At 40.0% G+C, this 21,423-nt stretch overlaps 1 protein-coding gene across 1 annotated transcript in view; it reads left to right on the forward strand.

Annotated features, from left to right (window-relative positions):
• mRpS29 (mitochondrial ribosomal protein S29) overlaps nucleotides 1–21,423 on the forward strand; it is a 67,072-nt gene that overhangs the window by 36,448 nt on the left and 9,201 nt on the right. Inside the window, exons 7-8 of the mRNA XM_068230735.1 lie at nucleotides 6,388–6,529; nucleotides 17,460–17,552. Of these exons, the coding sequence (XP_068086836.1) occupies nucleotides 6,388–6,529; nucleotides 17,460–17,552 (235 nt within the window). The remainder of the gene's footprint in view (nucleotides 1–6,387; nucleotides 6,530–17,459; nucleotides 17,553–21,423) is intronic.

A 21,423-nucleotide genomic window follows, 5' to 3' on the forward strand; every position in this document is an offset into this window, starting at 1 on the left:
AACCACCAACAGAAAAAGACTTAACTAGGAGATTGTTTGACAAAAGCTAAAAATTGACACGGTCGCTTGTTTTGTTAGCATGGGTAGAGACAAACAAGTTTAATGTGTTGAGGGGGACGGAGGAGGGTCCTTGTTAACTTTTCCCTGTGTACACAAAAGCTTGGCCAATTGTTCAAGTCCCATTATTTCTGTGAATGGACAGATATGCAGTCTCTAAAATCCCATCCAGTCAAGTTTTATTTAGTGCAGAATTGGTAATGCAGAATCCCCATTTGCAGTTTGTTGCAAGATTTAAAAAAAATAAAAAATAAAAAAATGATTGATTGATGTTTTTGTACATACTTTGTACCACGTTCAGTCTGAATCCACTGCGAATCGGTCAGTTTTTAAGCGGGCTTCCAGTGTACTACAGGTTGTTTCTATTCATACCACCTATAATAATAATAATGATGAGGAGCACTGGAATGTGTATTAAGTCCTAATTAGTTGTACTCAGTCAGTGCTTGTTTTCTTTAAGAGGTGGTAATGATCACACACGTCATTGCACAGTGTACAAACACAGTTATCTCTTGGGTTGTCTTTGCACATATTTTGTGGTGGAAGCCATGTAGCATATACGGTTGTAACATGTGCACTGCAAGCACAGCTGCTGTGAACAGGTCTACGTGAAACCGAGGGAACATCCTCTTACTTATTTTCCACCAGACTTGAAATAGCTACACGTATTGGCAATTCCTTAATCTACAATAACTCTGAATTTTACCACTAGTCATCATAGCAACTAACGATGTTCCCTTACGTGAACTTTTATACCATAATCTGCAGTGAACTACACCTGCCAAAGCTAGTTCTACAGCACTGCACTATATTACATTTCTTATATAGTCTGAGCATAAATCAATCACTACTGATCTGCATTTAGGGCAGTCGCCCACGTGGTGGATTCCCTGTCTGTTGTTTTCCTAACCTTTTCTTAAATTATTGCAAAGAAATTGGAAATTTATTGAACGTCTCCCTTGATAAGTTATTCCAATTGCCACCCATCTCCAAGTGAAACAGCATGCCTGAATATTGGTGGAAAGTAGCTGGGGAGTTAGATTTATAATTACAACCGTCGAGCCATCTTCCGGAATACTGGGGTTTTGTCCGACAAACACGCCTTGCACCGTGAACGAACAGGCTACACACCCCGGCCTTAGACCGACACCCAACTGGTCGCGATATCCAACGATGGGAGAAGTGCGGTCCACCAAGCTTACCACCACTACCCGGCCAAGTAGAAACCCGTTACCACCCTAACACGTGATTTCTCCGTGCAGAGGGACGGACCCATCTGGCCAAAGCAGGGGAAGAGGTGCGGATAGGGCTTGAGTCTCGCCGGTTGAGGTATTTTCAGATTTCTCACCTTTACCCCCCAAACGGTTTCGTGTACTCTTGAATTCTCTCTTCAAACTTCCTTTCAACTTTCCCTCACGGTACTTGTTCGCTATCTGTCTCATGGTCATATTTAGCCTTAGATGGAGTTTACCACCCACTTGGGGCTGCACTCTCGGGCAACCTGACTCTAAGGAGAGGTCCTCCCGGAAGCCACAGTGGTCTCTATGGGCCTGGCATCCTCTGCGGAGTATGGCCCCATTCAAGAAGGACTTGAACTCGTCGCAGGATCCCGAGATAAGTGGACCCTCCCAAACGCCACATTTCTCGGCAGGGTGAACTGCGAGATTCATTGGTGGGCTTTTCCTGTTCGCTCGCCGCTTGTTAGTTTCTTTTCTTCCGCTTAATAATACGCTTAAATTCAGCTCGTATTTTTGCCAATGTTAACCCCTCAAGCCGGCAGTTGAATCCCTAACTGCTCACTTCCCAGGTGGTATTTAAATTGAAGCTCAACAGAGGTTCAGACATAACAAGTTTAAAAAAAAAATCATGCTGTTATATATACAAAACATAATATAATGAAAATTTTAGGACTGTTTACCAATGTTTTTAAGTAATATATATGACTACAGCAGTTCAGGGTTGTCCATAACCACCTGCAATATATATATATATATATATATATATAATTTGGATAAGTTCCATGTTTTTACCTGTTTATTTCAGACATTTTTACAAACTAAGTAAGAGATATTTTTGTTCATGGATAATTTCCAGGAAAGGCTGAACTTAAAAAACCTTTTTATATCCCGTATAGAATTGTCAACAAAATGTAAATATTGCAAGACTAGTTCAAATCTGTTTCTTGTAATTGTTTGAAAGAATGCAGAGGACTTCTAAAAATCCATCCCAGGAGAAATAGCTCTTCACGGTGGGTTTCTGCATAATCGCCATCAACATTACAAGCCCCAAGAACACACAGATTTTCTTCCCTGTCACCGACTCACACCTCCTGGTTTCAAGGGTGTGCCAAGTATACATTGTGCTGCATACCTATTTCTCATTAATAATGTCATCGCTGTGCTGAGCGATAGCATAGGTAAGTTCTTGACGTGAATGGCCCTGATTGTTGCCATCGTTCTGTCTAGAAGGTGGTTATTGAAGGTGGTCATGCCATGGTCATTTGAAAGGTGATGATCAGGTATTTCAATTTTTTTTACTATTTCAAATAGTTTATTGTTTTAACATTATAGTGTCATCCATGGCTGCCTTGCTGGCTTTTCTGAACACCATTCATTCATTCATTTATTGCGTTGTGCTGTGGTAGTTCCCTCCTGCACCTTTGTTGGCAATCTGTAGTCTGTGCCAGATGTTTCATTCCGAGTAATCTCCTGAGAATGCTTACCCTTAAAGCAATAACCACCGGGTGAGTTTGCTGTGCGGTTAGGGGCGCGCTGCTGTGAGCTTGCATCCAGGAGATAGTGGGTTGGAACCCCACTGTCGTTGGTTTTCTGTGGTTTCCCATTTTAACACCAGGCAAATGCTGGGGCTTTGCCTTAATTAAGGCCACGGCCGCTCCTTCCCACTCCTAGATCTTTCCTACCCCATTGTCATCATAAGACCTATCTGTGTCGGTGTAACGTAAAGCAAGTTGTAAAATTAAAAACAATTTAAAAAAAAGCAGTAACCACACGCCTTTCTGCATTATAACAGTGTTCTTCATGAAATGTTAAGTTCTTCAATATATTTGTTTCACATGGCAATTCCAGGACAGTGATGTGTCTTTCATTTAGGATTCTTAACCCTAGAACTGACAATGTTGTATCTTTTACTTGTCTAAGTGAAATAGAAAACATCCACAAGGTATGAAATAAAATTACAGTATAAGTCCGCTATAGCGAGTACGGCATATAACGAGAACTCTGTTATATAGATGACTTTTTTCTGTCCCTTCAAAATTCCTATATTAACCTTTGTATCGTCCATCGGTTACAGCAAGAACCCTATCACTGGCGCATCCATTATTACGAGAGATTAAGCGCGCACGATTTTTTCCGTTATCAATATTTATGCACCCCAGCGATAATATTGCATGCGATCGATTGATTACCTTCGGCATCGTTTCCTCGCTATGTGCACTAGCGATTTCCCTCGTCAACATTCAAAGGTGATGTCGGAGTCGATGAGTAATATCCGTCGACAGCTGTTCCGTCAAATACAGTAGAGATAATACACGACACTGAGCGAGATATCAAGGGACAGCTACTGGAGCTCACTCTAGCGGATAGACCTGAACAGTACTGAATCTCTCATAAGAGCACGTGTATTTTTGTGTGAAGTTTTTGGTGCTATTTATGCATTTTCAGTGAGTTGATATCTCCTCTCAGCATGAGGGGAAAGGTATGTGCTGTGTTTGGCTGCAGTAATTACGAAGTAGAGAAAAATGCACGGTCGTTCTTCAAGTTCCCTCGTGACAAGAACATGTAAGTAATATTGTGTTTGCATATATATTTTTCCAGTGACAGAGATTTTTATAGTACTTCATAATCTTCTGACCTGCTCGACCCATATTTTAACTGGCATAAAATGTAATACGCATATTTTATTGTATAGTGCAGCCGTTAACCTTCAATACCGATGTGTTGTTGTAGGTGTGATCTGTGGGTTTTGAAATGTCACATAAGTGATTTGGATAATGTGTACAAGAAAGAATGGACGTAACGCTTATATAAGAATTATAAGATCTGTTCAGATCATTTCCAGGCCACCGGGCGAGTTGGCCGTGCGTGTAGAGGTGCGCGGCTGTGAGCTTGCATCCGGGAGATAGTAGGTTCGAATCCCACTATCGGCAGCCCTGAAAATGGTTTTCCGTGGTTTCCCATTTTCACACCAGGCAAATGCTGGGGCTGTACCTTAATTAAGGCCACGGCCGCTTCCTTCCAACTCCTAGGCCTTTCCTATCCGATCGTCGCCATAAGACCTATCTGTGTCGGTGCGATGCAAAGCCCCTAGCATTTCCAGGCCAGCGACTTTTTAAAAATCCTCGACTATACAGCCAAGGGTATGTTACATTTTTACTCTAATTGTACGTAAATACTCCTCAAAGCATCACTATCGACAACATTTTCATACTTTTCTTTCTTTTATCCCTCTTCTCAGATTAAAGCCTGGATTTTATAGATTTTCTTTCTGTTGGTAGGCTTCATGTTAAGAGGAAAATTGTCCAGCTATTAAATGTTAATTCATTGCATCAAATGTGTAAGGAATGTGCCGATATTTTTATTGACAAGTGCCTTAATGTGATGATACAATGTTTTTAAATGAGAAAAAAGACAAATTCAACCGTAAGAGTTCAGGCAGGAATGCTAAAGCTAAAAAAAAATAATGCATAAATGAAAGATCAAGCCATTTCACAGCAGTCTATTTCACATCTTGTTTATATGTCTAATTTCAGTCTTTGAATAATAACCTTTTAAATAATTCTTCATTCATTTATCCAGAATTGCTTTAGCAACTTCGAAGATAATATCTCAATAACACTTTCTTTCTAGACGTAATTTATTTATCCATTTCCGTATATACATTTCCATTGATATTTGAATTTAGCGCGATTTTTTCAGGTCAAGTCACTAGGAGCGCCACCGTCGAATTGTCTCCCATATTAGCAAGGCAAAATTCGTAAGTGTCGCGTATTGTCTCTAGTGTATTTGGTTCCGTAAAGTAAATTCGAAATGAAAGAGAACATATTTTCTTAATAAAATCGTAAATAACGTGTCCAAAAATGGACATTAAAATTAAGGGTGACTAAACGACCGTTTAATTTTGAGGCTAAATACTGCAATTAAGTAAGAATGGGATACACCTCGAGATATGGCAGAGTGCTTAATTGATTTCATAGGTTAGTTTGTATTTTGTCGCGTCTGGTTAAATTACGGGAAGGCTATTATGAAAATTTATAGCGAGAAAGGTATAATTTCTCTACCGGCGCTGTAAGTGTGTTTTCATCATACGCACAGTACGGTTAAGTTAGGATACGTGACGCTGTTTGAATAAGAAAACTGAAATGTACAGTCAGTTCAAAAAATGTAATTCAACAAACTGAGATATACAGATTGTCAATAACGTACTTTTAATGCTCTAGCGAAAGTTTCATTTCTCTCAGAGGTATATTGTTGGAAATAGTAAACCTTAGACTACGTTGCTGTATGGCAGCGTACAGCTGGTACGACTCGGAATCTGTTAGTTCATTGTCCTTAACCTCAAAGTCATCTCTGTCACTTTCATCTTCCAACAAAATTTGCATTACTTCATCATTAATTATCCATAACGAAGGTGCCGTATTTAGACACACACTGTACTAAAAGTGTATATAATCAATCAAATATATATATACAAAAGTAAATAACTCTCACCGAGCGGAAAACTTCAAAATAAAATGAAATAGTGCAGCAAAGCAGAGTGTGTGAAGATTTGTTTACAAACAGAATGGCACTCAAACAGACGGATGGAAAACTGCATTAATTTATTTCCATGAAATTACACCCAAAGTGGTTGTATCTCCGAATAAAACTGAACTCACGGCTACTGTGGATATTGAGAACAACAGAAGGGAGAATACAGAAATATGTAAATTAGAAGTACACCTTAGTCAATACACAAATGTCAATTAGAAAAGACTAAAGAAGGCCCAAAAGGGCCAGAACATGTATCACTAATTGTGTTTCTAAATAACATTTGTGTATTGACTAGGGTGGACTTTTAATTTACATATTTTTGTCCTGTAAAGTCAATATGGGTCAATTATGAGATTCTTAAATTGCAGAAAGCAGGGTGTCATGACATCTGTTAACGAATTGTGGTAATTAAGTGAAGAAATTCAAACATATCGAAAGTTCATCAGCACCACTACAGCAGGGACCAAAGTGTCAAATATTCGACAGTTGCCAGTTCTAGGGATAAGCAGAGATTTATTGTAACCAATCCCTACTAAGGTTGGTGTTCTCATATTTCTAGGTGCAAGACGCTGGTTGTCATCGATGGCTTCAACTCCTTCTTTCACGACAAGACTCGAGTGGTGGGAGAAGATAAGTCGATAATACCTCCGTCAAAAGTGACTCTGACAGAAGGCTTCTTGGAGATAACCCGTCCTGACTGGGTATGTGATGTTTGTATTATGTCGTATAAACCTGCCTGGTGGCAGTTTTTATTATTTCATCAATAAATAATTTACTGTCACGAACAAGGCCTACATTAAAACATACAGTAGAACCTCAATAATTCGAAATCGGTTAATTCAAAATCTTGCCTAATTCGAAGCAGTTCTCGTTCCCCAAAACATGAGGTACGGGTTTGCATGTTGTTTTATTCGAAATACGGATCATTTGTAATTCGAAGAACAATGTCGGTCCCGTTACTGAAATTCAGACTTTTAATTCAAAACTGCTTTTACATTTTGAAAAAAATAGTATTTCACAGAGTAATTTAAGTTCAAAATTTCTCCGCGTCATGAAAGAACACGTCTTCCAGAATGTGCAGGGGTAACTTCGCACGCACTTTCACCTACTTTGGCGTGTCTACAGTGTGCTTCATATCTGCTATGTTTGAGCGGAATCGTAATTATTTTTTATTCGGCATTTTAAGGAACGCCACAATATCACAAGCAGGCAGTGTGTGGAGAGGTAGAATCCGCAAACACTGGCGATGCCGACAGTTGGTGAAAAAGCGTGGCTCATAGCTTTGTACACACCAAAAATTATTGTCAATGCCGATTAAATTGTATTGTTTGTTTTATTTTTTAAAATGCTGAGGCCAAACGGACTTATGGTTTTAAAGGAGAGAATTGCCAGCCGGGAAACGTACTGTGTTGCTATGTAGTGCACATGGAAGTGAGAGACTTCCTTCCCCCGTCATAGGAAAAATTCGAAAAGCCACGATGTTTTAAGGACGTCGGGCACTTTCCTTGCTAGTACAACGCATCTACAAATGCAAACAGTACATTAATCCAAGAGATAAAGCATTTGCACAGGGGAGCCAGCATTATTTTTCTTCGTCTTTGAATCGTGTTTTTCTTCCTTTCGTTGCGTGAAGTTATGTTTGCCGTTGTTTTATACAAGTGCATTATTTGAATAATGTAAATGCACCTTGTTGGATACATTTCTGAAATAGTGTTTTTCACAGCCTCTGAAAAGTTTAAACTGAGAATCAAGGTGATTGCATGCATTAATGGGTCTTAGAAGTGCCATGGTGGGAAATCGTCCAAGTATAGTCACTGTACTGTTGTTGTAATGTGGACAGAACCGAGAGACTTTCTCCCCTCGTCATAGGAAAGTTTGATAAGCCACGATGTTTTAAGGGCATTGGGTACTTTCTGTGGAAGCACAAGGCATCTAAAATGCGTACAGTACAGTAATCCAATGAATAAAGCACTTGCACAGGGGAGCCAGTATGATTTCTCTTCGTCTTTGAATCATGTTTCCTTTCTTTTGATTTCATTGTGTGAGGTTATGTTTGCCGGTGAGTTATCAAGTGCATTATTTGAATACTGTAAATGCAGCTTGGACACATTTTGGAAATAGTTTTTTTTTTTTTTCTTTTCATGACATTTGAGAGCTTTAAACTGTGAATCAAGGTTAACTGCATGCAGTAACGGGTCTTAGAATATATTGTGACGCCACAAGGGTTGGCATTTCCAAAGTACGTGTTGGGGTTAATTCGAAATCACGTAATTCGAAATCCGATTTTTGCTTCCCAGTGACTTCGAATCAATGAGGTTTTACTGTAGTTGCGTTTAACCCTATGTGAGCGGTGGTAATCCATGGCCGTAGGCGAGGAAAAAATTAAAAATCGTACCTTGTTTAAGAGTGGAAACCCAACTTTGAAGTGGTCTAAAGACAAAATATATATCGTTTCATCAGTTTTTTGCTGGAAGAATGGCAGTAGGGACACTCCATGATATATCTGACAATGGTTAAGTACACATTAGTCCTCTGTATGTCTACCTGTTATTCCCACCAAGCTCAATAGCTGCAGTCGCTTAAGTGCGGCCAGTATCCAGTAATCGGGAGATAGTGGGTTCGAACCCCACTGTCGGCAGCCCTGAAGATGGTTTTCCGTGGTTTCCCATTTTCACACCAGGCAAATGCTGAGGCTGTACCTTAATGAAGGCCACGGCCATTTCCTTCCCAATCCTAGGCCTTTCCTATCCCATCGTCGCCATAAGACAAGACATATCTGTGTCGGTGCGATGTAAAGCAAATAGCCTGCTATTCCCATTTCCTGAAAGGGGAGGGGATGAGGTGAGATGAATTTATAATGCGTGTTCATACTGCCGGATGGTTTTCCTGATGTCCACCTCAGTTGAGGAGCTAATGAGGATGAAATGATTGATAGTGAATGAAATTGGGTAAGTAGCTTCGAAGAAACGGCTCTGGCCTACAAATAGGAGCTGTCTCTGCAATTTGCTTGGAGGCGAAAATGGGAAATCGCGGAAAATCATTCTCGGGACAGCCGACAGCGGAGATCAAACTCGCATGTCTCCCGAATGCAGAGCCGCAGTGCGGCATCTCTGCTCAAAACACATTAGTCTAGTATTATGAAATATACGAAAGTCACGGGAAGGGGTGTTCCATTAGAAAATGTGCCGTGTATGACTCCTGAGTGTTTACAGCTAGCTGCAGCAGACACCAGTGTCGTGAAGATGGCAAAACGTTGCGAGTTAACCGACCACCCGCATAAACCGCTGCACGGGAAGACCACAGGTATTTAACGAACGGACATTACATCGCCTCCGCAGGACCATACTGGGCGCTCAATGGGCCACTGTGAGTCAGATCATTGCCCTGTTGAATGTTGAAAGTCAGGAACCCATTTCTACCAGGGCTGTATGGAGGCAACTGCACCGCATAGGCTTCACCAGCCGACGACCAACTCGTGTCCTTTTGCTGACACCTTGACACAGAGCTCGACGACGTGCATTGGCCCGCGAACATTGGCAATGGAGCATGGAACAGTGGTGACATGTTGTATGGTCCTTTGAATCCTGGTTCCAGTTGTATCGAACTGATGGGCGGTGAGAGTGTGACGTATGCCCCTTGATGCTATGGATCCTGCGTTTCAACAAGGTTGTGTCCAGGCGAGAGGTGACTCAGTTCTCGTCTGGGCGGCGTTCTCATGGTCGCAGTTAGGCCCCACTGTCCAGCTGCAAGGAGCGGTGATAGTTACACATTATGTAGACATCCTTTCAGACCGTCTGCATCCCTTTTTGCCCCTAGAGTACCCTGATGGAGATGCCATGTTTCAACAGGACACTGCATCATGTCACCACTCTGTGGTGGCATGCAGGTGGTTGGAGGAGCACTCCAGTGAAGTTACGACCCTGGATTTGCCCTTCAGATTCCCCGATCTTAATCCAATCGAGGATTTATGGGATGCTGTCGCTGGTGTACGCTCCATGAACCCTGTACCAACTACACATGACAAGTTGTAGGTAGCAGTGTGTTGTAAACAAGATAAGGTGTACAAGAATACAACTTATTTATTTGCTTCACACAGAATTCTACAGTATGTACAGGAATAAAACATAAAATTGTCTTGAAGCAAAGTAGATGATTAATCTTGAGAGAGTTTCCGTTTCTATACACTATGTACACTCTGAATGTATTTACACTCACTGCTGTCTTGAAAAGATAGTTCGTGGGAAAGATATAGTTTGTGATAGTTGAAAACTATCATTTGCACTAGCATAGATTAGCTAACAGAGTTCCTTCTAACTTGAAGTGTCTGAGTTCATAAGCTTGTACTAAATGAAAGCTATGTTCACAATTAGAGAATCTAATGTGTGTGTCTGAGCTTGAGTGAGCTTGGGGATGTGTGGCATACAACATTGGGGCTCGACATGGATGAAGGAACGGGAAAGTGGAGTAGTGACCTGAGGTGAAACCTCATACTACCAGAATTCCGTCCACCTGGTCGAGACACATTTTTAAGAGGAGTAGCCTCCGTGTTCGACGTTCAGTGTATTCTGGAGCAGGACACTGGGGAGAATCCTCTTGAGTGACAGACAGGGAGCTCCTTATATACTGCACACGACGTAACAGACACGCGCACTGAAGACTGCGCTTCGAGTCTCGAATGATCCACGCTTGCGTGCGTGCAGCTGGCTGGCGCTGAGCGAAGAGAGCGGAGGACATACAACACAGTGCAAGATGCGTGGGTCCAGATCCCTCGGGAACGATTCCAACACCTTGTAGAGGCGATGCCTCACCGTTTTGAGGGCTCGCAGAGGAGTAACTCATTTTTAGCATTACATTCAGTGTCATTCCATGACTTTTGGCCACTCACTGTATGTACAGAAAGCTACTTTCAATGACGTTTTGGTTTCTATTTTTGTCTTTGTTCATCAAAAGTGGAACAATTAGTCAAAGAATAGTCACAGCAGTTGAACCTATGCTCTGCTCAAATAACATAAATAAATATTCTATAGGGTGTGTTTCAGTATCAAAGTTTGACTGCAACATTGGCTCTTGATCAGTGTTACGAACGGGACTGTTATTTAAAAGAAAAAGACCAGCTTATAAGATTGTTGGCTGAACTGAATTCAAGAAGATTCATCAAGTGTTTCACCTGGTCTTCTGTGAAGTGCGTTCCTTAAATTGGAAGAAAACTGAGAACTTGTGATGAGTGTTTAACATCAACACACACTTGCTTCATAAATTCATAATTTCATTGATTTTGATTGATGACGGTCTCTAGAAGAACTGAAACTAGTTTTATCAAAAATATGTAATTTTTTTAACGTTGAATAGGTGGAAATCTTTATCTTTTGTTTTAGATTATCTGTTCAAGATAAACGTTCCTTTTTAACATTGTTGCGACTTCACTGGACGTTTATTTAGGATTCCAACCATGTTTACATATCTTTGCCCACATGTCCTTCATTTTCTTAATATGACTATTTCTTCTGTCCTCTGAACAGGAAAGTCATATCGCTAGTTTGACCTCATCTTCAGGTTCCCTCCAATCCTGGATCTTGTTCCGTTCTCCCGCTCAGCCGCTCCTTGGTGCCATCTGGGTTTCCCTTTGAGATTCCAAACTTGTGTTAGGATCTGTTTCGTCAGTCTGCTGTCAGACATAGAAGAAAGTGAGCCTCGTTTTCCTGACAACGTCAGTTACTTTGCCCACTTTATTATGCATTTCTTCATTTTTTTCTGAGCTTCCATGTTCCTTCCTTTTTAATAAGTCCTACCCTCTTTTTCCCTATCCTTTGTTCTAGTTCTTCGAGTTCTCGTTTTGAGGTTTTTTAATTTCTCAAGCTCAGTGTTTCTGATGCATATACAGCTTCTGGTCGTACAACTGTCTGGTAGTGTCAGATCTTAGCTCTCTTGTATATCTCAAGAGCTTCATTAGGCTGACTTCATTTTCATTCATTTCACCTCCACACCCTGGTTTTTATTATCTTCCTTTATTTTTCCTCCAATTAGGTATGCAACTCTTGTCCACATCAAACTTTTTTCCTGCACAGTTTCTTCTGCCTCTTCAATAATGTGGAGCTTTTTTTTAGTTATGAATGATCTGCAACGGGAATATTCTCCTACTTAAACTGACACCATGTGATTTGTCATGCTGTCCAGCACGCTTCTTGGTTCTGGTAGGAAGAGAGTGGACGGAAAACTACCAACTTCCTGATTTCTGCATGTCAGAAGCACTGTGCCAACCTTGACACAAATAATACCCACATCCTAATTTCTTCCTGCCATATTTTTAAAAAAGATGCAGGGGTTATTTGTGTATATACAATATTCTGTTTCTGTTCACTTCGTCTGAGGCCTTTTTAAAAATAAATTCTATGTGGATTTCTATGTTAAATTCTCTGTTTTACTATTAATAATTTTTGAAAATCACGAATGGACCGATACTAAGATCAAGATCTAAATCACAGAAGCAAGAGAAATAGAAAGAGTGAAAGAATGAAGACGTGCTGAACAAGTCACTCGAGATCCTAAGGGTCAAAATTAATTTTAAAAATATGAACATTTTCATTATGAAATAGATAGCACTTCGCATCACACCATCTGGAAATACACCACATGGTCAGCCCAAGAAACTCTGGCTTGATCGCCTTTAAGAAGACGTGCACTATGTTCATCTTGTTTCAAATGATGCCCTTAATAGAACCAAGTGGAGATTGGGCTTGGAAAACGGCAGATTGGGCCGATGACCTTAGATGTTAGGTCCCTTTAAACAACAAACATCATCAAACAACATCAAACAGCAGATCCTGCTCCACTGTGGGACAAACGCAAAGAAGTTGATGATCGTGAAATAGGCATCAGTGCAAGATCATCCTTTTCAAAATCTCTGTTGTTCATTTCCAATTTTGTATCCTATGTTTACAATCTCTTGCCTCTGTAGTCCTCACAATCTCTTATATCATGCTTCTTATGAATGACAATTACAATTGCTTTTTGCCAACTATCTGGTGGTCTTCCTTCATCCCATATTAAATTTACAAATTTGAGAAACCTTTGAAAGAATTGTTTACGTGAGTATTTGTATAATTCTGCATTTAATGAATCTTCTCTAGATGCTTTTCCATTTCTAAGTTTTCTGTGTACAAGTTCCAGTTCTTTTAAAGTAATACACCAACATGTCAAAAGTCATGGGATACCGGATTTTATAGGTGGCGCCACCGTACCGTGATATCTTGGAAGTGCCAAGACCTGTATCATGTGTGATCTGATATCTCGAGAGCGAGTGTAAAAACCATCTCTGCTGGTCATACGGGGTATGAAAGTGGAGGCCACATGGATAGAGCCCTGCACAGATATCCGCAAAGTTAGTGTCTTAGAGGATGCAAACTGTATGGCAGTGCAGATAATTTTGCTGATAATTTCTAAGTACCGTATAATCTTGAATACCACCCGCACCATTTTTTCGAAAATATTGCTTGTAAAATAGGGTGTGGGTCTTATTTAAAATTTTGGGAAATTTATCTTTCTGAATGCGCGTAAATCGGGCATCACCGCCGGCGCTGCTTGGCAACAATGCTCTCTCCACTCTCAGTGTACACTACTTCCGCGCTTGGCATCAGTCTAACGCATGTTCTCGTAGTATCAACATGAATCCCACAAAGCGTTTGCAATCTTTTACTGCGAGTGAGAAACTGAAAGTAGTTTGGGAAGCCAAAATTATTGGAAATACGATATTGACGAGACGTGTGTTCGTGATTGGAGAAAGAAGAAAAATGTACTATTAACATGTAGTGGTGATCGTAGAGCTTTTCGTGGACTGAGTGTACAGTTTCCAGAAATTGAAAAAAAAAAACCTTCATAAATATGTGCTATGATGGCAGCGATGACGACATTTTGTCGGAAGGTGATGGTGATGAAACTTCCGAAGTTGGTACTGATGATGATGATGAATGAACTCGTTGGATATCGTTCTGGAAATGTTTGTTTACTTTTATTTGTATTTTCTAATCATTGTAAGTTTTGTTGTTTCAAAATAAGGGTGCGGGTCTTATTCGGTGGCGGGTGGTATTCGAGATTATGCGGTAATGAAGTTTTGTTGATTTTCACTCGGGTATACTCTTATTTTTGCTTGTGGTTAGGTGACCCTTGACAGTGGTATGGGAGAATGGTGATACATAAAGCACCCGTAAAGCCATAAATCCTACTTAAGCCTAACTGGCTCCTGCCCACAGTTAGTGGAAGGAAGGAGCAAAGGTCAATACGTTGGTAGTTGTCGCAAGAGAAAATCTCTCATAATCCTATGACTTGTTCTGGTGCTAGGCATCAGGTCCATTGCCTTGCGAGTAATATACTGTAGTTAAATATTTACAATATTTATGGATGTGGATATTATCTGCGCAGGGCTCTTCATATGGAATTCTGTTGTCCAAGAAGTTGTGCAAACATTTAACATTCTTCTATTGGTGGTGTCATGTGTGTATCGGGAATACCTCATGTAAGGCATTACACCCCCACCCCCGCAGTGAACAGCGCAGTAGAAAACCACGAATGTTTAATGATGACAATTAGCGGCGGCTGGCTAGAATTTTTCATGTTAACAGAAATACCACACTGGCTCAAATCACATCCACGTTCAATGCAGAAGATAGCAGGCGCACATCCGCAAGGCCAGTGCAGCGTTCTGTATTGGATATGGGAGCAGAAAAGCTACCAGAGTGCCCTTGTTAACACCGTCTCATTGCTAATTGGACCGTGGAAGACTGGTGACATGTAGTTTGGTAATGAGTCGCTGTTCCTGTTGTTTTGAGCTGATAATAGGATTTGAATATGGCACGGGCCCCATGAAGTCATGGACCCCAGTTGTCAACAAGACACATACAGGCTGTTGGCAGCTGGATTTATTTATTTTATTTATCGTATAATGTATCGAAGTTATTTACACGTACATTTTATATACAAAGTTTGTGGACAACTTTGCACAGTCACAAGTTCGTACAATCTTACAATTCTAGGTCTAGTTGTGTGACCCATTCTATTGCTCCAACTGATGTATGATGAATGTCTGTTATCGTTCCTCTGAAAGCATGAAGCATGAAGAGGGCAGTCAGTGATAATGTGGTGGACAGACTGCAAGGAGGCACCACAGGTAGTCCATCCCCATTTGTGCAGTAGATCTCCACATCTGCCTTGTCTGGTTCAGATCTGGTTGATAATCCTCCGCTGATGTTTGAGAATGTCGAATTCTTCTATATGTATTCACTTAGAAGTGTCTTCAACTAGATGTATATTGACTACTGAATAGTGCTTCGCCTGGATTTTCCATGAACTGGTAACTCTGAAGGTTAACTGCTGTGTGCCACAGTGGTGATGTTCTGTGTTTGGTGTGGGATGTGTTTACGTTGAACTGCTCGACGACCACTTAACGTACTCCTGACAAGGACGAGATATTCCAGTAGGATAATGCACCCTTTCATCGGGCCCAGGTTGTCCAGAAGGTTCTAGAGAATTTTAACGACTGCTGTAGCCACAACAATCGCCTGATATGTATCGTGTGGAGCATTAAAGGAACATGGCGGTGAGGTCCATTCCCACTATTTCATTAGAAGATAATCTCCAGAGTTCATATTCTTGGAAGTTTTTATTTATGCATGTTCTTATTATTATTCTTTCAATCTTGAATAATCGTCTATTTATGCAGTGATAGTTGTTTGAAAATCATTTCACTCTTAAGTATGAATTTCATTATGGTCCGTATTGACAGTTGATCACTATCAAAGTGTAGAGAAAGGTCCACCTATTCAATACCATTAGCTATATAGTGGTACTAGTTTTGACCCTATATACATTGGGTCATCTTCAGCCATGATATAATTAGAAACATATGTTTACATACAATTTCGTATGTCTTGATTTAAAATCTAAGTCTAAAACATTGATAAAGTCTGACTACACATTTAAAATTGAAACCAAAATGACATATGAAAACTGCTGCGGTTGGTGTTGAACCATGTCATCGTCCTTATGGTAACCAAGTATTCTTGAGTCGCTCTGGGAGTTAGTATTCCTTATCTGTATAGTTGAGCCGTTTGATTTATAAATTATGTCTTATTGAATAGTAACATGAGTAATGGTTTATATGTAGCTAGAAGGAGACAGTCACAACTTGAATAAGTGTTCGTTTTCATCAGATGTAGTGATCTATTGTTTAATTTGGTTTGAAGTGAATGTCCCTATGTTCAGCATTCATTATTTAAACCATGTTGGTTCAATCTTGTCTATACTGGTTTTATATTCAACTTCTATGAAACACTTTTCCACCTTGTCAATACTTTGCATTTTCTTACAATAATCTACCGTACATATTCAGCGGTACCAAAACATCAAACTAAATCCTTGGACTTGAACATTTGTACAAGTACAGTCATCAACAGAACAAATGGTACATAAATCTTGAAATCGTTAAAATATTCTTTGTGTCTAAACTGCTTTGCTTTGCTTTGCTTTGCTTTGCTTTGCTTTGCTTTGCTTTGCTTTGCTTTGCTTTGCTTTGCTTTGCTTTGCTTTGCTTTGCTTTGCTTTGCTTTGCTTTTGCTTTTGCTTTTGCTTTTGCTTTTGCTTTTGCTTTTTAGTAAAATCATTAAAAATAGAATAATTTCCAAATCATAAAATAAATAAAACATTCAATTAGTCTCTATGTACTAAAGTTTAAAATCTGCCCTGCTCTTGAAACTTATGTCCTTATTTACGCCTCAAAAAGAAATCAAATATTTCTTTGTGTCTAAACTTACACTTACTATGGCATTTAGTATAAACACTTTAAAATAGAATAATTTTCAATTCATAAAATGAATAAAACCTATTAAGTTAAGTCACTATATGTTAAATTTAAAATACTTTTTGCTCTGTTCTTGAAATTTCTCCTTTCCTTAAGTCCTTACTTTTACTGCTATAGTTTTGAGACGTTTCACATAAATCGGAATTTCTCCTTTTAATCCCATCCGACCATGCTAGCCATTTTAACCATCAAATTCTTCAGTTTCAGTTGGTACCAAGTTTGTCAAAATTAAAACAACATTACAATAGTCTGAACCAAACAAACATGTCCTTGCTCCTCTGCTTGCTGCCAATGAGCTTGCCTCGTAAGGTCATTTTGAATTAACCGGTTTCAAATTATTATTATGTTGTGCCGCAGACAGATACTGTGATACACACCAGTCAAGCCACATTGTCTGCACTTAAATACAGGACACTTACAGTTATAATGTCCCATTTTCAAACCAGGCAAATTGACAAGGCAGAAAAGTGTTTTATAGAAATTGTCCTATGTTCCTTTTAAATTGTGTTTCACTTGCATATGTTATTTCTGGTGGTGTAACTGTTTTATAGGGTTTTAATTTTGTGGCTGTTGTGTGTTCTTGGTGATACATTGTGCTCTGGTTAGTTTATATATTCTGTCATGCTACGTCTGCTTTTTGTAGAAGTTATATTTCTCCTAAATATTTCAATATGTCTGTTATTTTGATTTCCCGTTCATCTAATGCGATTGTGTAGTGGGTCAGTTAACATGATTTTGGTCTTTTCGAAAGATATACTGAGCCTGAGTGTTTCCTGTTTCAGTGCAATGGAGCAGTAGTGGTGAGCGTAGACCGAATAGCTGTCCCCAACGACCGCTGGGAATCGGACCTCCCTGTCTACCAGCTTGGGAAGGAGGTGAGTTGCTCCCTTGTATTAGGTTCATGTCCTTTCTGTCTTCTCAGTAAGACACCTGCTGCACTGAAGCTTGTTATCTGCGTATATGACGGGATCATTTTAACCCACTGGAGTCATTTGTTGTGACGATCATGCGAGCGTTGGCCAGGCGTTAAACTCAAATTACGAGACCTTTATGTGCCACGCTGAGTCTTATGTATGAGCTTTTATTTTGATCACCCCTGCAAGGGTTTCCCTTTTGCAAACTTCTGTGAATAGAATGAGAATGTGGCTTGTTTATGGCCTCTGAACACAAACATTTCATCAGGTGTCATGTTCCATAGCGTAAACTGTGGAATCGTGCCTAAGCCCTGCGTGTGTAACAAAAACAGTCACTGCGTGAGGGTTAGTAATAGGGATAACCAACTAATTATTCATCACTTTACAGGCTCTCCAGGGGAATCAGGAGAACTGTGAGACAAATATTTGGATAATTCTGCATCGGAGTTGTCTGTATTCTTGGAGGTTATGGACCCGTCATTTCCCAGATTGCGCGGGAAACAAATATTTACGCTATGGGACAATTATCGAACCCACATGGAGAAAGATGGTGACAAGTAGTGTGACACTAATGAGGATGAAATTACGGCCCACTTTACCCTCTGCATTGTGACGTCCCGGGTTCGTAAGCCTCGCATCCATTTATATCGGAACAAAGATTAATGTATTGAGACCCCAGTTTTTCAAGAGACAATGAATAGTGTGAAGTGCCTCTACATATACCTGAATGTTTTGGGATTTACCACACAAAATCTTTGTTCCAACATCATTGGTGTTGAGTAATTATGAATGCTTCACTAAAAACTGTGCGTGAAAATTCTGGTTGCTGCTCCATTTATGGTGATGCACAGTAGTTCCAACCCACGTTGGGGACAATTTAAATCTGATTTCTAAGTGAGCATGCAGGACCATTAAACCTGAAGCAATTGGGTTAAGGACAAAAGCAGTAATTGATCGTTTTTTTTTTTTTTTTTTTTTTTAATCGTAGGCAGTTATTGGACATAACAGCTCGTCCATTAGAAGCTTTTGATGGAGGCTTTTGAGTAGTGGTAGCAAGGATGAAAGTGGGGAAAAATGGAAAGAATAAAGTAGACAAGTGAAAGGAAAACAAAGTATGGAAATTTAAAAAGAGGAGAGGCTCATTTTGAGGCGGCCCTGAAACATGACATTCTGGGCACAGAATTGGGAAGTGTGGAAGAGAAATGGTCCAAGTTTGAAAGGGCATTTGTAAGAACATCTGTAAGAGGGAAAGAAAAGGAGACACCATGGTAGAATGAAAAGGCGAAGGAAACAGAGCGAAAAAAAGAGAAGGAAAGAGGAAATATCATGGAAGTAAAATAAGATGTAAAAAAGTGGTATCAAATTGGCGGGTTTGATCCTGGCTCAGTGCAATCGTACACTGAAACCCCGTTAGTGCTTTCCTCATTAACACGTTTTCCCGCTTAGCACGTTGTAAATTTGAAGTCGTGATTCTCATCGTATTAAATCTATATAAAAAATTACCTCACTTATCACATCACTGGTTTTCACTATTACCGCTTAGTACGATCACATTATCCCTAGCCCTGAAAACAATACTGTATTTTTCATCCCTTCTGAAAGAAACGGGTTTTCCAACTCAGGTAGAAGCCGTCGCCACAATTATGTGGTTACAGGGAAAGGTCTTGCTGACTTTCAAAGGATAAGTTGCACTTTCGGGGAGCAAGCCTCAGGAATGTTCAGTTTTGCTTGCCAGTTGGCAGCAGGATTGCTGAACAGCGGAGTGAGCCTGTTTGCATTTGTATTTCATGTTGAGTGATACGGTAGCCTATATCTGGATTAGGAACATATTCGTGTGAAATAGACCAGCGTGGTGCATAATTGTCTTGTGATACCCTAGTTATGGACATGGAAAATGTTGTAAAATTCCTTAATAATGAAGACAAAATTAAAATCTGTCAGAAAGTGGACTGGCATAAGCGCGCAAAGGTCGTGAATGTTGAAACTCGCACCTTTGAGTTTCGACTCGATCACTCAGGTTGGTCGAAGTTTTTGTTTGATTCAAAATGGTGGCCAAAGTCATTCCTCGCAGTTGCACAAGGTCGAGTGTAACCTCCAATATAGGAGTTGACAGCAAAGATATCCGCATTATTGAAAACCTTTACTGGAGACAAAAGGCCGTTGTCCGAATCGGAAATCAAACTACAAACGAGATAGCCATCCAAAGAGGAGTTAGACAAGGTTGTGTTTTGTCTCCATTGTTATTCAACCTTTACTCGGATAAAATTTTCAAAACAGCTTTAGAAAATCAACAATATGGAATAAAAGTAAATGGCGGCATAATTAACAACATAAGATATGCGGATGATACAGTCATCCTGTGTGACAATTTTGAAGGTCTCCAGCTCCTGCTCAATAATATCAGTGCAGTAGGTGAGGACATGCGACTAAAAATAAATGTATACAAGACCAAGTTCATGATCTTCAGCAGACGTGCCAATGCTGAGGCAATCTTACAACTAAACAACAGACAGATTGAGAGAGTAACCACTTTTAAATATCTGGGTGCCATTGTTACTGAACAACTTGATCCCGAGAAAGAAGTGAAACAGAGGATAGCAATAGCACGAAAAATATTTACAAAAATGAAATCTTTCTTTTGCAATGACTACTTAAATTTAAAACTTAGACAGAGTGCTATATATGGTCAGCCTTGCTATATGGTGTGGAAACATGGACTCTCAAGAATATATCAGTGAAACGCTTGGAAGCCTTTGAAATGTGGATCCACCGTAGGATGCTCAGGATTTCGTGGGTTGCACGACTAACGAACCAAGAAGTACTCAGAAGGGCAAGAGCAAGTTGGGAACTCGTTCAAACAATAAAACTCCGGAAGATCTCTTACCTTGGCCACATCCTTAGAAATGACCGTTACCTCATCTTACAGCGGATTGTACAAGGCAAAATACAGGTTCGAAGAGGTGTCGGGAGGAGGCGAACATCATGGCTTGGAAACATCAAAGAATGGACTGGAATTCACAGTGTTGAAAGACTTTTCCACCTAGCTAGAGATCGTTCTGCATTCGCCACAGTGATCGCCAACGTCAGGGGGGCCTGATACGGTACTATGAAGAAGAAGACCCACTGCTCTGAAAAAAAAGGCTCCTACTAACATTTGTTTTAGAAAGAGTGTGATCTGCAATAATAGATATTTTTGTTGGCCCCTGTGCACTTGTTTTCATATTTGATGTCTTTCAGTGTAGAGGTATTTTATAATACCCAGCAGAAAAGGTTTTCATATTTGTTCTCTCGTGTTTTTCACACCTTCTAATACTTTCATCTTTAGAGATGGTAGATAGGCCTATAGTTTTCACTGTACCTGTCGATACACAACGTAAAATGCCCTCATGTCGGAAAAAGTGGTATCTAGTGTTTCCATATCCTTGTTGGATAGTTTTTGTTCATATATTCATTAGTACGTTTTCTTGGGTAACACATTCTTTTTCTTTGTCCCCTGCAGAAACTTCTTAACGAGGTTTCACTATTTGAACCTGTTCAAATACATCAGCCTCATGCCGGTAGATTTACAGGCAGTAAAACCAAAGTGCTTGGGTGACGTTACTCGGTCTTGAGTGTAACGACTAAGAGAAAGAGAATTATTATTATTCTTGATTCCTTTCGACCAACTAAGGACCATATAATTTCAGCTGTTTCCTTTGAGCCTTAAAGTTGGTCCAGTCTGATTCCTCCATTCGTAGATGGTGTTGCTCTTTCGTCTATGCCTTTCCGGTTTTCAGCTTCGGCTTTGGTTAGAAACTGTGATGTTTTCGGATTTTTTTCTTTAGTGGATCAC

This window comes from Anabrus simplex, chromosome X, assembly GCF_040414725.1.
Source record: "Anabrus simplex isolate iqAnaSimp1 chromosome X, ASM4041472v1, whole genome shotgun sequence".
In the NCBI taxonomy this organism is placed as follows: Eukaryota; Metazoa; Arthropoda; class Insecta; order Orthoptera; family Tettigoniidae; genus Anabrus; species Anabrus simplex.